Below are 14,578 nucleotides of genomic sequence, written 5' to 3'. Positions count from 1 at the left end.
CATTTGGGGCGCCTGGGTGGCTCAGTCGGTTGAGCGTCTGAGTCTCCGACCCTCGGCTTCGGCTGGGGTCATGATCTCAAGGTTCCTGAATTCCTGCACTGGCAGTGCAGAGCCTGCTTGGGATTCTCTCTCTGCCGCTACCCTGCTCGCGCATGTCCTCTCTCTCAATAAATAAACTTAAAAAAAAAAAAAAAAAAGGCTCAATTCACATCCCTCCTCACACTCCCACCACCCCACAGTTGCTCCGTCTGGCCTGTTATGGTGTGATGTACCCCATTAAAGGTCCAACCCCTACCCCCCCACCCCCACCCCACACACGCACCAGGAGTTCTCAAAAGCCAGATCCTATTCACTCTTGAATTCCTAAGACCCAGCATAGATGGAAATGGGGGTGGAGGAGCCGCAGCTGTTGCCCTATGCGACGACCCACTCGGGAGCAGAGGCAGGGCTGTGTGTGCTGGGCGGGAGCAGCTCCTGGGCGGCAGCCAAAGCTCCTGGGTGATGGGACAAGCTAAGCCTGCTGCCTACCCACTTGCCACCTCCTACTCCCAACCTGCAGCCTCTTCCCAGCACCACCAGAAATTACACAGTGTGTTTCCATAAAGCCTTTAATCATTATCTTAGGAGCTGGGCTCAGTCTGGCCTTGGAGTGGAGTGCCTGTTGGGCTGGCTTCCAGTGCGTTCTGCCTTTGGGGGGCTTTCAGAAGAGTGCTCCATCCTTACCCCCATTGACCTGTGGCTCCTTAAAGGTGAAGACATAGGTAGAGACCATGGGTTTCTAGCTCCCCACCCCCATGCCCAAGGAGACCTGGGCTGTAGGAGGGGAAAGGCCATTATCGACATGTGGGTTCAAATCTGGCTCCTATGCTGTGAGACCCTGAGCGAGTGATTTCCCCTCCTGAAGCCTCAGTGTCCTTATGCATGGGCCTCATAATCCCTGCTGTGCATCACCTTGTTCTAAAGCACAAGGGACAGTATACAGGGGGTGACTTGTGGGGCCCCACCCCACAATGGGGTCTTGGTGTGTGGCCACTCATTTGGCCACAGATTCCCAGCCCGGCTCTGCTGCTTATTTGCTCCTGTGTCTTTGGACAGGACCCTGCCCCTCAGGTCCTTAGTTTCTTTACTGGGATCTGGAGAACATCACCCCGGTCCTGCCTTCCTCGGGTGACCTGGGGGACAGGGCCTAGGGAAGGACCGATTGACTGCTAGAGCTAGGCAGTGTCCTTCGGGCCGAGGGGTTGGGCCACCAGGACTTAGATCCAGGGCGGATCAACATGGCTGCTGGTGAGTTTTCTCAGCTTCTTCCCAGATGGTCCAGCCCAGGCTGGAGATGGGCAGGGCCACAGCTAGGGGAGACCCTGTAGGGCCCAGAGTACTGGCGGTGGCCCCCCCACTTCCCTTCTCCCTGTAGCTGGGCAGAGCCAGTTCCTTGGCTAGCTAGACGGCCTCACCTGGGTTTCCCGGAGGCGCCCTCTGTGTTCCCCTTTCCTGCTTCAGCCCGTAGCTGCTCCTCATCCAGTCCCAGTGCTGACAGCACCTGGGAGAAGTGCCGGGTCACCGTGAGCCGGGCATTGGCCTGAAGAAAGAGAAGCGTTCCTGCTCTGCAGGCTGCCGGGGACGGGTGGTGCCGCATGTGAAGGTCCCAGGGCTTCCGGATGGGCGGTGGCCCCGGGGTCCTGTCTAAGGGGGCCCACTCTCACTTACATCCCTACGCACTCAGCCAATGAGAAGCGCTGCTCTCAGGGAGGCTGGTGCTCGTCCAGGGGCTAGACCTCACCTGCATGGCCTGCTGGAACAGGTAGGGCCGGGCCTGCACCCTGTGCTGAATGCCCTGCAGCTCTGCCTGGTACTGAGCAAAGCGCTGTCGCTCCTGGCGCCTGCAGGGAGACAGACCTGTGGGCAGCCAGCCGCGAGCACAACCCATCCCCGGTCCTGGGTCCACTCCTCCTCTCTAGGGACGCGGCGTCCTCCCCGCCCTTACCTTGCAAAGCCATTTCATTCCCAGCCTCGCCCCGGGTTCCTCCTGAGGTCAGTGGGGTGGAAATTATTTGCTCCATTTTACCCATGATGAGCCCGAGGTCCAGGGGGGTTGAGGGACTTGTCCAAGGTCGCACAGCTGGGAAGTGAGAGACTGAGCCCCGAGCCCAAGTCTGCAGGCTGCGCAGCCGGGAGCTCATCTAGCATCCCGGCCACCCCCAGGCGGAGGGACCAGCTCCGGCTTCGGAGCAACTGGGCATCAGCTTGCAGGGCCTCTCCCCTCCCTGCGTTTACACCTCCGCGCCCCCTCACACTGCACCTGTGAGGAAGAAGCGGCGGCTGTTGGCTGTGGCTTTGGGCAAGGCCCCAGTCTGGGCTCTGGGTTCGGTTTCCTCTGTGCTATGGCAGGGATTACACAAGCTTGCCGCCATTCTCTGTGGTTTTTATAAGCACGCGGCTTGGAAAATGGGAGGGAGGAACAAAAGAAATACGTTGCAGATGACAGACTGCATCCCGAAAATATCAGGATTGCACGGGGGAAGCACAAATCCATTTACAAAAACCCAGTCTGTGCACTTGTCTGAAATGTGCCTGCTCTTCAAGCCGGGTATCCTGGCAGCAGGAGGGGCCCCCCGGCTGTACTAACACCCGAGACCAGGAATCCTGCGAAGCACGCAGGAGAGGTCTCAGGAATTGGTGGCAGCACCCACACACAGGACGGGAGGGGAGAAGCAGACAAGACCCCAGGACTCATTCGGGACCTCTAGCAAATGTGCCGGGGCCCCGTGGAAGAACACTGCCTGGCACGGCCAGGATCTTTGGCTACGTGCCAGGGAAGGAAGCTTCCTCCATTCGAGAAGAAGAGATGAATTTGAAAACCCTTGGCCAGGAACAGGAGTTATTGCAAGATGGAGTCCTCGGCATTCAAGAGGTCATTTCAGCAGCTACAGAAGGCGGGGGTGGGGAGCGCCAGCTTGCGTTTGGTCTCTGTGTCGCCTGTGAGGTCTTGCATGTTTTTCCTGCTTGATTCTTGAGGCTGTTCGTTAGAATGGAGAGGAAGTCCACATCTTGGAGCCCCAGGCAGAAAGGAAGCCTTGTGAGTGGATGTCAGCCCTGTCCAGCATCTGGGAAGGAAAGGAAGTCACATAGCCTCCCTACCACCGGGTGACCTTAGTTGAGCCAGCCTCTCCTGCGCAGGGCAGAGTCTTTGCGGCTCGGAGAGAGCAAACTTCACGGGCTGTAAGGGCCGAGAGAGCCCCTGGCATATATCTGCTCTCAAGTAGAAAATAAAAGGTGTGCGGGAAACACTCCTTTCACTGACATCCGTCCCTTGGAGTTCTGAACTTTAGGCTTCCTGCCTTATTTGAAAAACAATGAACTTGAGGTCTGGCGCGGAGAAGGCTTCTCCTCCATCACTGGCCAAGGATTCCTTTAAAACACCCTTGACTTCTTAGAGTCCTGGTTTCCTCATCTTCGGAACTGGGGATGATAAGACTGAGCCTCAAAGAGTAGGTGATCAGAACCCCACTGAGTCCTTGGTGGGTCGCTGCAGGACAGAGACCTTCTGGTCTCTCCGCAGCACTCCACTCAACCTTGACCTAGCCCTTCTCCCAGGATGAAAGGAGATGAGTTGTGGAAAGATCTACCCTGCTGCCAGGTGCACCCAGTAGGTGCTCAATGTCAACGGCCCTGGTGGCCATATTTATTTGTGTTCTCTGTTTCACTAGGTAGGGCTTTGGGGGGACCATCGTGGCGCACTTTATCTGCAGATTGGGTATCCGAGCACTCCGGGACCACATAGCAGCGCGACTCAATGGCTGCCCAAGTTGGAATCCTAGCTGTGCAGCTCACTTGTGACCTTTGGCCAATTATTTAAGCTCCCTGAGCTCAGTTTCCTCCTCTGTAGAATTATCGTTCTGATGCTAATGCCCCCTTCGTGGTCCTGTTATGAGTCTAAAAAACTTTTAAATACACATCTGCCCATTTCTTTTTAAGCGTGAAAATACAGGGAGAGAATGAAACAGATGACTCTTCACCTGATGGCAAAGAACGGTTGTCCCCAGGAGTGAGATCCCAGGCTCGCTTTACGTGCCATGTTAACTATTCCGGTAATGTCGGAGTTTTTTTGTAAGAAGCATCCCTGGCTTTTGAAATCGGAAAAGATTAGAACGAGTGGGAATGCAGGCAGAACATTTTAACCGTGAACTTTTGCCAGCTGCCGGGATTGGTCTTATTAGCCGGTGACCTCGCCTCAGCTCCTCCTCCGCCAGTGCCTCGGTGTCTTCATGGGTAAAGCGCGGCCAAGTGGCCTGGAAGATGGTTGTGGAGACTCAGCCCTGAGGGGAGGGGAGGTCTGCATCTCCTCTGTCCTTCGTCTGACATCTGACATCTCTCGGCTGCCTCCCCTGCCCTCTCCCCACCAGCCCCTCCCCGGCGCCAGGCTTCCTACCTCAACTCCTCCAGCTTGCACTGGGTGGCGCCCGGCCCCCGGCTCCCTCTGGGCGCATAGGCCGCCAGGCAGCGAGCCACTTGCTGCTGTACCCGCTGCTCCCGGGCCCTCCGCAGCTCGGCCCGCTGCAACTCCTCCTGCTGCCGCCGCTCCCAGGCCTGCAACAGGCTTCTTGGGAGGGGGGAAGGAAAGAAGAAGGTGGGAGAAGTCTGGGGGGAGCAGCAGTCTCGTGGAGACCAGGAGCAGGCAGAGGGGTGTGGGGGCCTGAGGGAGGGATTGCAGGAGCCCAGAGAGCCAAAGGCCCGGGGAATGGCGTTCGTCATGGAAGCGTGCCATGATGAGGGCCGCATCTGGCCCACCTCGGGGCCTTTGGCTACTCTTCCTGGAGGCCTCGTCCCGCTCCAGCCAGCTGTATGCCCCGACGGTGGACATCCTCAGCCCTGTGGGGCTTGGTGCACCTGTGACCCCACGTGTATTGCTAACCTCCCCTTGCAGAACAGCTCTCCTTGAGGGCAGGGGCCAGCTCTTGTTCTCTCTGACCCCCATCTCTGGCAGGAACTAGGTTAGTGCCTTTGGGTTTGAGGGACAGACAGATAGATGAATGGATGGGAAACAGAAACAAATTGGTGATGGGATCAATGGGTGGATGACCGGATGGATGAATGGTGTGGACGGTTGAATAGACAACATCTAGATCCATGTGGAACATTCTTCCCCCAGCTCTTATGGCCAGTTCCTTCTTGTCAATTGGGTCCTTGTTCAAAAGTCAGAGAGAAGGAGAGTCCCTGACCACCCCTTCTGCCTTTAGCTATACATCTTGTTCGTTTCTTTATTAATTATCCTTCTTCCCAAGGAGAATGTAAGCCTCATGAGAGCAGGGTTCCTTATCTCTCCTCTTCACCACCAGTGTCTCCCCAGCACCACCTAGGACAGTTCTTAACCTAACTAGAAACTCAGTGTTGGTGACTTCATGCATAATTCAACCATGGTTGGACTAATAAAAGGGAAGATGCGGTCACTCACTCAGCACGTATTTATTGAGCACCAGCTGGTGCCAGGTCCTGTGTAGGGGCACCAGAGAGGCCATGATCAATAAGCTCTGGTACCTGTCCTCAGGGAGCTCTGTACACAGGGACAGACAGGTACCCCAGGACCCCAATGCAATGCCGCGTGGCAAAAGCTATGGCGGAGGCAAGCACAGGGGAGAGCTTCCTAGAGGGCGCCTGACTTGGAAGTTGAAAGATGCATCCGAGTTACCTAGGTGAATGAGGAAGAGGGGCAGTCCCGGTAGAGAAGGGAGGGAGAACATGGGGCATTCTAGCACTCTGACTGACTGGCATGGGAGACAGGAGCCTCCTTACCAAGAAATCTGGGCTTTGTCCTAAGCACACTGGGAAGCATGGGAAGCAAGCAGGGAATGACAGTAAGAATTGGAGGGTGCTATTAGAGTGCTGAGTGGATTCTCACCTGCCACTTCTAACCAGTCACCAAGACCTGCCGAGCCAGCCCCCAAATATCTCTTAAATGGATCCCCCCGTCTCCATTCACATGACCACCTGGTTTATGCCCTTATCATCCCTCACCTAGACAATGCACCAGTGCCCCCTCTCCAGGCTTTCCCCCTCTGTTCCCATTGTCCTTTGTTTAAGCCCCGAGTATAGCGATTGTCTAACTCTACTGCACTCATTGGTGTCTTGCCCATCCGTCTCCTTTTCCAACAGACCTTGAGCTTCTTAGGGCTAGGACCAAGTCTTTTTATCTTTACATCCTGAGGACCCATGAGTAGATACTCAATATATGTTGCACTGATCACTTAGTTAATAGATTAATTGATGGATAGAAGATGGGAAATGAATGAAAAGTAGCGTGTATCGATAGATAGCTGGCCAATAAGACAGAGATGGATGGATGGGTGGGATGGATGGGAGGGAGGACGGGTGGGGGGTGAATGGATGGATGGATGGATGGATAGATGGGAGAGAGGACGGGTGGGTGGATGGGTGGGTGGATGGATGGATGGGAGGGAGGACAGGTGGGTGGGTGGATAGATCCAAAGAAGATCGGATGATCAGAAGATTGGAGAATGGATAAATGAAGGAATGAATGAGACGATGAATGATTCAATGTCTCTAGAGAACTGGCTCCTTCTCTGCTTCCTGTCCTTTCTTCCCATCCTCCTTTTTCTTCCACCTTACCTGGTGGCCTCCTGTCGTTTGTGGAAGGTACGGTTAGGAAAGTTGGCAAACTGGAAAGTCTCTTCATCTCCCAAGGCATAGGTCTTCCCACTCCGGTTGGAGGCCTGCACAGCAGCCCGCAAAGCCTTCCAGGGCTGCTTTTCAGGGCCTGTCCACAACGGGACAAGTTAGAGAGTAGCCCCCCTCCCAGCCCATCGGGTGATCCTGCCTAGTATGTGGAGCACAGCACAGCCCTGTCTGAACTGCTGGCCCAGGGTGCTGGCTCCCCAACCTGTCTCCCTGCTGTGTAGTTTCCTGGGGGACCCAAACGTTGAAGTCCACACTCACCGCAGTCCAATTCTTGGTATAACTGCCTCTGCAGCTTCTCCAGCTCCTTGGCCCTTGACTTCCTCGTCTGCGGCCCTCGAAGGTTGGAGCTGCTCGCCTTGCGCTGTAGGTCACCCTCATCCAAGGCCTCCTCGCCAGAGTTCTGCCCCTTTCTCTGCGAACCAGCCCTCCTTCTATGGGGGGCCCTGTGCTCCCCCTCCTCAGCTTCCTCTGTCACCCCTGCAAACCGCTCCTCTTCCCAGATCGACCCCCTCTTGAGGAGCTGGGACAGTTCACCAGGGCTCATACCCTTCTCGACCTCCTCAGCACCCAGGGCTTCCGGCTCAGCGCCCTCCTCAGACTCTGATCCTGAGCCTGACCTCTTCCCAGGTGGCTGGAGGTCACACTCACTGGGGGCCTCCAGTTCCTGGCTCCCCCCTTTGCCAGAAGGGGTAGGGATGCCGTCCCAGGCCCTGAGCTGCTGGCTCCTCTCCAGGTTTGGCACCTCTGTCTTCCAGCAGAAGCCGTGGGCATCTGGGAGGGTGGCTGTGGACTTGAGCCTGGCCTTGTGCTGGGTGACGGCTCGGGGCAAGGGCGGGGCTTGGTGGCCAGGCTGAAGCAGGGCCCGACCATCAGTGAGGAAGCTCTCCCAGGCCCACTGGAAGGGAAAGGAGGGTTTCCGAGGAGCAGAAGGGATGAGACTGAGGAAGGAAAGGACAGGGAGCAGGGGTCAAGGTCAGGATGCCGGCCCCCCCCCCCCATGGGGCCTGACACCCAACATCCCACCCAGCCGGTCGCACAGCTGCTTACTCTTCAGCCTCAGCAGGGCTATGCCCTTTCTTGTTCCGGGCCTTGGGTCTCCGGTCCTTCTTTGCCGTCTGCCCAGCACTCCGAGACCTCGGCTGCTGGCCCTGAATTACACCATCACCGCTCCCAAGCCTCCCCTGAGTGAAGACAGGAGAGGAGGCCCAGCTCCAAGCAGGCTCCTGGACCACCTCACACCTCCCTCAGGGGATCTCCCTCTTCTGTGCACCCCGAGTGGCCCCCTGGACTTTTTTTTTTTTTAATGTTTATTGTTGAGAGAGAAAGAAACAGACTGCGAGTGGGGGAGGGGCAGAAAGAGAGAGAGACACACAGAATCCGAAGCAGGCTTCGGGCACTGAGCCGTCAGCACAGAGCCTGACATGGGGCTCGAACCCACGAGCCGCGAGATCATGACCTGAGCCGAAGTTGGACGCTTAAACGACGGAGCCACCCAGGCGCCCCCTGGACTCTTGTTACCAGTATAACCGACTGATCACCATCTCAGTGTTTAGCATTCACATAGCAACCACTGCTCCTTACTGAGTGCCTGCCAGATGCTCACAATTGTCTCCCAGTAACTCAGTTAACCTTCCCGAGTTCCCTATATTCCACTATTACCCCCATCCTGCAGATGAGAACACTCAGCCTCAGAGAGGGGAAATCACTTGACTTAGGTCACCCAGCGGGTAAGCGGAGCCAGGACCTGATCATGCTGAGTCTGTCCCCACAGCCCAGATCTGTCACCACGTGCAGTGCTGCCTCTGGGCCCCGGGCAGCTCTTCTGAATGGCCCCATGGGGTCCTGGACTTGCGGAGTCAAGGTGGAGGAAACTCATGATCTTTCCCAAAACCCTCCTCCTCCTGCAGTGTTCCCCAACTCACTCCACCAGAAGGCTGGGAGTCATCCCTGGGTGTCTTCCTTATCTTCACCCTGGACGACTTAGGCCTCCCTAGGGTCCCTGTCCCCTTCCCACCCACCCCCACCCCCCGTCTCTCACCTGGGCCTCAGCTCAATCTCATGGCTTCTCCAGGGCCTCCCTCAGCCCTGGCCTATGTGGACCCCAGGCAGCCAGCCTGCCTCCAGGCAGTTGGAAGTCCTCCCACAGGGCCTCCCTCACCTGCTCAGCCTGGGGGATGTCCGACAGAAACTTGAGCAGCCCTGTGGTCGTCACTGGAGCCTGGAGCCGCGTGTCCCGCCCTGGTCTCCCCGAGGTAGTCCTGATCAGCTGTCGGTGGGTGTTTCGCGTGTTGGTGTCCTGCCCCATCCCCCACCCCCATCTGCCGGCCTTGGAACTGCCCTCCCCACCATCTCTATGGCAACCAGTCCTCAGCCAGTCTCAAGGGCTCCCGCAAAAAGCAGGCCAGGAAGGGTCAGTCAGGGTATGTGAGGCCAACTTCCTTCCAGGGGGGAAAGTATAGGAGGACGCTGAGGAACGATCCGGGGCTGGGGGTCCTGGGACCCAGGGCCAAGCCCTGCCCCTGTGGGACTCTTTGTTGACCTGGTGTAAGTCCCCTGCCCTCAGCCTGTGTTTTCCCATCTGGCTGTGAAAAGGACCTCAAGACCATTTGGGAGGGTCCTCACATCCTACGAAGATGGCCGGGCGGCGCCTGAGGTGGGCCCTCTCCCTCCTCCTGCCTCCTGGGTTGTCTCCCAGCTCAAATGAGGCTTTATGGGAGCCAAGCTGAACTCTCACAACAAGATCTCCTTTGAACCACGTGGCCCCCCAGGTCCTGGCAGGACAAGAAAGGCCAGGAAGTTGCACACCAGGCCCAGGAGGGAGGCAGCAGGCAGACCCGGGCCCAGAGGAGGCTCCGGAGGGATGTAGAGCCTTTAAATCTTATCCCAAACTTCTAAGCATCGCCAAAAGGCCCTGTCGTGGCAAATCCCCATGGGACACCACCACCACCAGTGCAGGGATGTGGCGCCAAGCTGAGGCCCTAGAGACCGAGCGGTCTGGCCGGAGGCCTGGCTTGGCCTCGCACCGGCTCTGTGACTTTGGGCAACTCACCTCTCCCCTCTGAGAAACTGGAACTCACAGGCCCATCCCATAGGTGTATTGCAAGGATCAAATGGAATCATAAAGGCAGCGCACACGGCAAAGGTTTCTCCTTATTAGACCGCTAATGATAACCGATCGTTATTGGGAGGCAGCAGCAGATAACGGTTGGGGCTGTAATCATGGCGTCTAGCTCCTGGGGTCGTAGTGAGGATTAAGTCAGTTAATATACACAGGCGCCCATAGAACATTCCCACAGCTCATCCTAACTGCTGTGTAAGAGCTGTGGCTACTCAGCCAACGGTGCGGCCCCAGTGACGCAGGTCAAGGAAGTACATCCCAGCAGACGCCCTCCGGGCGTGTCTCTCCCGTAGCGTTGTTTCCGGGGACCCTCATCTGCTCTCAGGCTCCATCCCAGCAGCACCTCTACAAGGAGCACATCCAGCCCCATTAATGATTCAGGTGGAGATCTTTTGGCCCTAAAAAAAAGGCCAACTCCGCTTCTTATGGTGGCTGCCATGCCCACCCAACTGCCTCGGCTCCCAAATGTCACGTAGAAGCGCCCAGGTAGAGGGCAAGCCCTCTCCAGACCCCGCCCAGTTGATTTCCTGGACGAACTCTGGGCCACTTCATTCCGCGGCAGAGGGCAGGTCTGAGCCTCTCGGGTCTGTATTTTCACGAGGTGTGGGCAGACTCTTTCCTTCTCTAGCCACGCTCACTTCTCAGGGGAGCTCATCCGGTCCGACACAAGCCATCCTCCGCCTTCCACCCGCCCCCAAGTTGACATGTCTCAGCCCTGACTTCTCCCCAAAACTCCAGACTGCTATCTGACAGCCACGTGACACCCCACTTGGATGACGCGTGAGCATCTTAACTTGACGTGTTGAAAGTAAGACTCTCCCCATCTCGGTCAAGGCCACATCCATCCTTCCTGTTGTTCAGACCAAAACCCTGGCAGCATCCTGGGTTCCTCTCTCCCACACTCCACACCCCACGCACTAGCAAACCCTGCTGGTGCCGCCTTCAGGATTCATAGAGAATCCAACCACTTCTCCCCACCTCCACTGTGAACACGCTCCCCCCCAAACCACCCCAAACCACCACCACTGCCTCTCCGCTGGATCACTTGGCCTCTTCCTGGCTTTTGCTCTTGCCCGATCCTGTTCTGTACTCAGCAGCCAGAATGATCCCGTTAAGGCCAGATCCTGTTCAAAACTCTCCGATGGACCCCATCTCTCATAGAGCAAAAGCCAAAGTCCCCACCATGGCCTCCGAGGTCCTGTTTGGACTGTCTGCCGCATGATTCTGCAGGTCCCATCACTGTCCCCCTTCACTCACTCTGGTACAACCACACGGCTCCTTCAGGATACCAGTCAGTCCCACCTCAGGGCCTTTGCACTTGCTGCTGCCTCTTCCTGAAATGCTCTCTTTCCAGAATCCCTATGGCTCACTCTCCCATTTCCTTCAGGTTTCTGCTAAAATGTCCCCTGCCAAATGTCCCCCTAAAATGGCCCCTGAAGTGCCACTGTGCCCTTACTCTACTTTACTTACATATACACTTCATATATATTCATTTATTGCCTGCTCAAGGGCGTGGCTCCGGTAATCGGCCCCCTCTCTCCTGGGCAACTTTTCACCGTCTTTGGAATCATTTCCATCAACGCAAACGTGCCGTGATTTCTCCCTTGACCTCACTTCTCCTTCCCCAGTACTGCCCTATTTCTCAATTCCCCTTGGCAACAGAACCTCCTGACAGAGCTGATCTGTCAACTCAGTCTCAATGGCCAACATGAATCTCCCCCTCCTGTTCTCTCTTGGACCCTCTCCCATCAGGCCGCCCACCTGCTCCTGCTTCAGTCACCAGCCACCTGACCTGTTGTTAACCCAAGATGCCCTGGATCCTCCTACCTCTCTGGTCACTCCTTCCCAGCTCCTTTGCTGGCCCCTCCTCCCCTCCCAGGAGCCGGCTCAGCCCGTGGTCCTTTGTGTCCACGTTCACGCTCCTGGTGGTCTCATCCAGGCTCGTCTTTGAAATACCATCTATCTGCAAATGAGTCTCAAAGTTATCAGTGCTCCTGGCATCTCTCTCACACTTGGAACTCGATTCCTTTCTCCCAAATGACAAATTTCTACTCCACTCCTCTGCCTGGATGTCTACTAGGCATCTCAAATGTACTGGGTCCCAAACTGAGCTCCCTATCTTCCCCACAGGCCTCCCCATCTTGGAGGAGTGGTTATCTATCCTTCCAGTTTCTTTAAAAAAAATTTTTTTTAATGTTTACCTATTTTTGAGAGACAGACAGACAGAGCCCTAGCTGGGGAGGGCAGAGAGAGAGGGAAACAGAATTTGAAGCAGGCTCCAGGCTCTGAGCTGTCTGCACAGAGCCTGATGCAGGGCTCGAACCCACAAACTGTGAGATCATGACCTGAGCTAAGTCAGACCCTAACCGACTGGGCCCCGCAGGCACCCCTATCCTTTGAGTTCCTTGAGCAAATCCTGGACTTCCCTTTATCTTCTCTGTCCTATCTGACAGTTAATCTTCATGTCAAAGTGTATTCAGAGTTGGAACACTTTCCACCACCTGAGCTCAAACCACTGTCAACACTCACCTAACTTTACCATTTTAACCACTTTGAAGTGGACAATACAGTGGCATTAGTGTACTTATAAAATGTTGTGCAACCATCACTGTTATCAATGTCCGGAACATTTTTTATCATCCTACACTGAAACTGTCCCCATTAATTAAATAATAACTCCCCATCTCCCCAGTCCCTGGCAATCACCATTCTATTTTCTGTCTCTCCGTGTTTCATTATCCTAGGGGCCTCATGTAAGTAGAATCCTATCATATTGGTCCTTTGGTAACTGGCTTGTTTCACTCAGTGTGACGTCCTCAAGATTCATCCATGTTGCACCATGTGTCAGAATGCCCTTTCTTTTTCAGGCCGAGTACTACTCCATGACTGCATCTAGCACATTGCATTTACCCATTTACCTGTTGATGGGCACTTGGGTTGTTTCCAGCTTTCGGCCACTATGAACCACGCTGCTGTGAACGTGGACGCGCAGCTCTCTGTTCCAGTCCCTGCTTTCCATTCTCTCGGGTGTGTCCTCAGAAGTGGGAGCACCAGGTTATATGGTAATTCTATGTTAAATCTCTTGAGCAATCGTCACACTGTTTTCCATAGTTGGTTGCACCATGTTACGCTCTCAACAACAACGCACAAGGTACCAATTTGTCTATATCCTTGCAATACTTGCTATGTTCTGGGGTTTTTTGTTTGTTTTTGTTTTGCTTCTGCATTTTATTTTGTTTTGATAGTAGCCTCCTTGCAGATGTGACCTGCAATGGTCTTGAAAACTCAAAGTCAAAGTCCTACAATGGCCTATGGTCACCCGGCCCCCAACTCCACTGGCTCTCCCACTTCGTCCTCAGCTGCTTATCCCACCTCCAACCCTTCGCTTCTAGCTCTTCTTTGGGATACATCAGACAGGGTCTCACTTCTGCCCTGGCCCTTCCCCCTACCTGGATGCTCTGTCCCCAGATGTCTGTGTGGCTCAGGCTTTCAACTGCTTCCAAGGTAGTGCTCAAATGTCTACTTTACAGAGACCCCACCCTGACCACCCTACAACCTGCACCAAAAACACGCATTCAACCCCTCTTACTCTGCTTTTTCCCATTGCACATATCACTTTCTATTTTTTTAATTTATTTTATTTTTTTTTTAATTTTTTTTTCAACGTTTATTTATTTTTGGGACAGAGAGAGACAGAGCATGAAGGGGGGAGGGGCAGAGAGAGAGGGAGACACAGAAATGGAAACAGGCTCCAGGCTCTGAGCCATCAGCCAAGAGCCCGACGCAGGGCTCGAACTCACGGACCGCGAGATCGTGACCTGGCTGAAGTCGGACGCTTAACCGACTGCGCCACCCAGGCGCCCCTATTTTATTTTTAGAGAGAGAATACACACACACACACACACAGGGAAGAAGGGCAGAGGGACAGAGAAAGAGAAACTTAAGCAGGCTCCACACTCAGAGTGGAGCCCAACCCAGGGCTCAATCCCACAACCCTGGGATCATGACCTGAGCTGAAACCAAGAGTCAGATGCTGAACCGACCGAGCCACCCAGGTGCCCCAGCACGTGTCACTTTCTAACCTTCACCGTTTGCTATGGGCTGACATCCTTTCACCCTTAAATTCAGACGTTGACATTCTAACCCTCAGTAGCTCAGAATGTGACTGTATTTGGGAATAGAGCTCTTAAAGAGGTGATTAAGGGGGCGCCTGGGTGGCTCAGTCAGTTAAGCATCTGACTCTTGATTTCAGCTCAGGTCATGATCTCACGATTTGAGAGATTGAGCCCCGAATCGGGCTTGTGCTGCCAGCATGGAGCCTGCTTGGGATTCTCTCTCTCCCTCTCTCTCTGCCCCTCCCACACTCACTCTCTCTCATAAAGCAAATAAATATTTTTTAAAAGAAGCGATTAAGTTAAAATGAGGTCATAGGGGTGGCCCTCTCCCTAAAGAGGAGATCAGGACACAGACACACACAGAGGAAAGCCCATGTGAGGACACCAGAAGAAAATGGCCAGCTACCAGCCAAGGAGAGAAGAAGAGGCCAAACCTGCCAACATCTTTGTTTTTTATTTTTTATTTTTGAGACAGAGAGAGACAGAGCATGAGCAGGGGAGGGACAGAGAGAGAGGGAGACAGAATCCGAAGCAGGCTCCAGGCTCTGAGCTGTCAGCACAGAGCCCGACACGGGACTCAAACTCACAGACTGTGAGATCATGACCTGAGCCGAAGTCGGACACTCAACCGACTGAGCCCCCCAGGCGCCCC

At 55.0% G+C, this 14,578-nt stretch overlaps 1 protein-coding gene across 5 annotated transcripts; it reads right to left on the bottom strand.

Moving 5' to 3' along the window:
- Positions 1 to 590: 590 nt before the first annotated feature.
- On the bottom strand, positions 591 to 8,998 carry TSGA10IP (testis specific 10 interacting protein). 5 transcript variants are annotated; one of them, XM_040465936.1, is made up of 8 exons: positions 8,852 to 8,998; positions 7,741 to 7,874; positions 6,952 to 7,631; positions 6,625 to 6,772; positions 4,430 to 4,600; positions 1,781 to 1,880; positions 1,455 to 1,579; positions 591 to 742 (listed from the first exon to the last, which is right to left on the bottom strand). In XM_040465936.1, exons 1-8 carry the CDS (start codon positions 8,996 to 8,998, stop codon positions 634 to 636), a joined length of 1,614 nt encoding a protein of 537 aa, XP_040321870.1. In that variant the 3' UTR covers positions 591 to 633. The 5 variants fall into 5 exon arrangements, 4 of the variants coding, with proteins under 4 accessions (XP_040321870.1, XP_040321872.1, XP_040321874.1 ...); XM_040465938.1 differs by having other exon boundaries at positions 4,430 to 4,597; XM_040465939.1 differs by lacking the exon at positions 591 to 742 and having other exon boundaries at positions 1,475 to 1,579; positions 1,708 to 1,880.
- Between the last annotated feature and the right edge of the window lie 5,580 nt (positions 8,999 to 14,578).

Source organism: Herpailurus yagouaroundi, unplaced genomic scaffold (assembly GCF_014898765.1).
Source record: "Herpailurus yagouaroundi ecotype Mexico unplaced genomic scaffold, PumYag 569, whole genome shotgun sequence".
NCBI lineage: Eukaryota > Metazoa > Chordata > Mammalia > Carnivora > Felidae > Herpailurus > Herpailurus yagouaroundi.
This window is presented reverse-complemented; position numbering and strand designations above follow the sequence as displayed.

Excerpts from the sequence above, each read along its gene's own strand:
- TSGA10IP (XM_040465936.1), bottom strand. The coding sequence starts at position 8,998 with ATGGGGCAGGACACCAACACGCGAAACACCCACCGACAGCTGATCAGG. Across the intron at positions 7,875-8,851 it reads ACATCCCCCAGGCTGAGCAG|GGGAGGCTTGGGAGCGGTGA; the intron begins GTGAGGGAGGCC and ends GTCTTCACTCAG. Across the intron at positions 7,632-7,740 it reads AGCCCTGCTGAGGCTGAAGA|TCTCATCCCTTCTGCTCCTC; the intron begins GTAAGCAGCTGT and ends TTCCTTCCTCAG.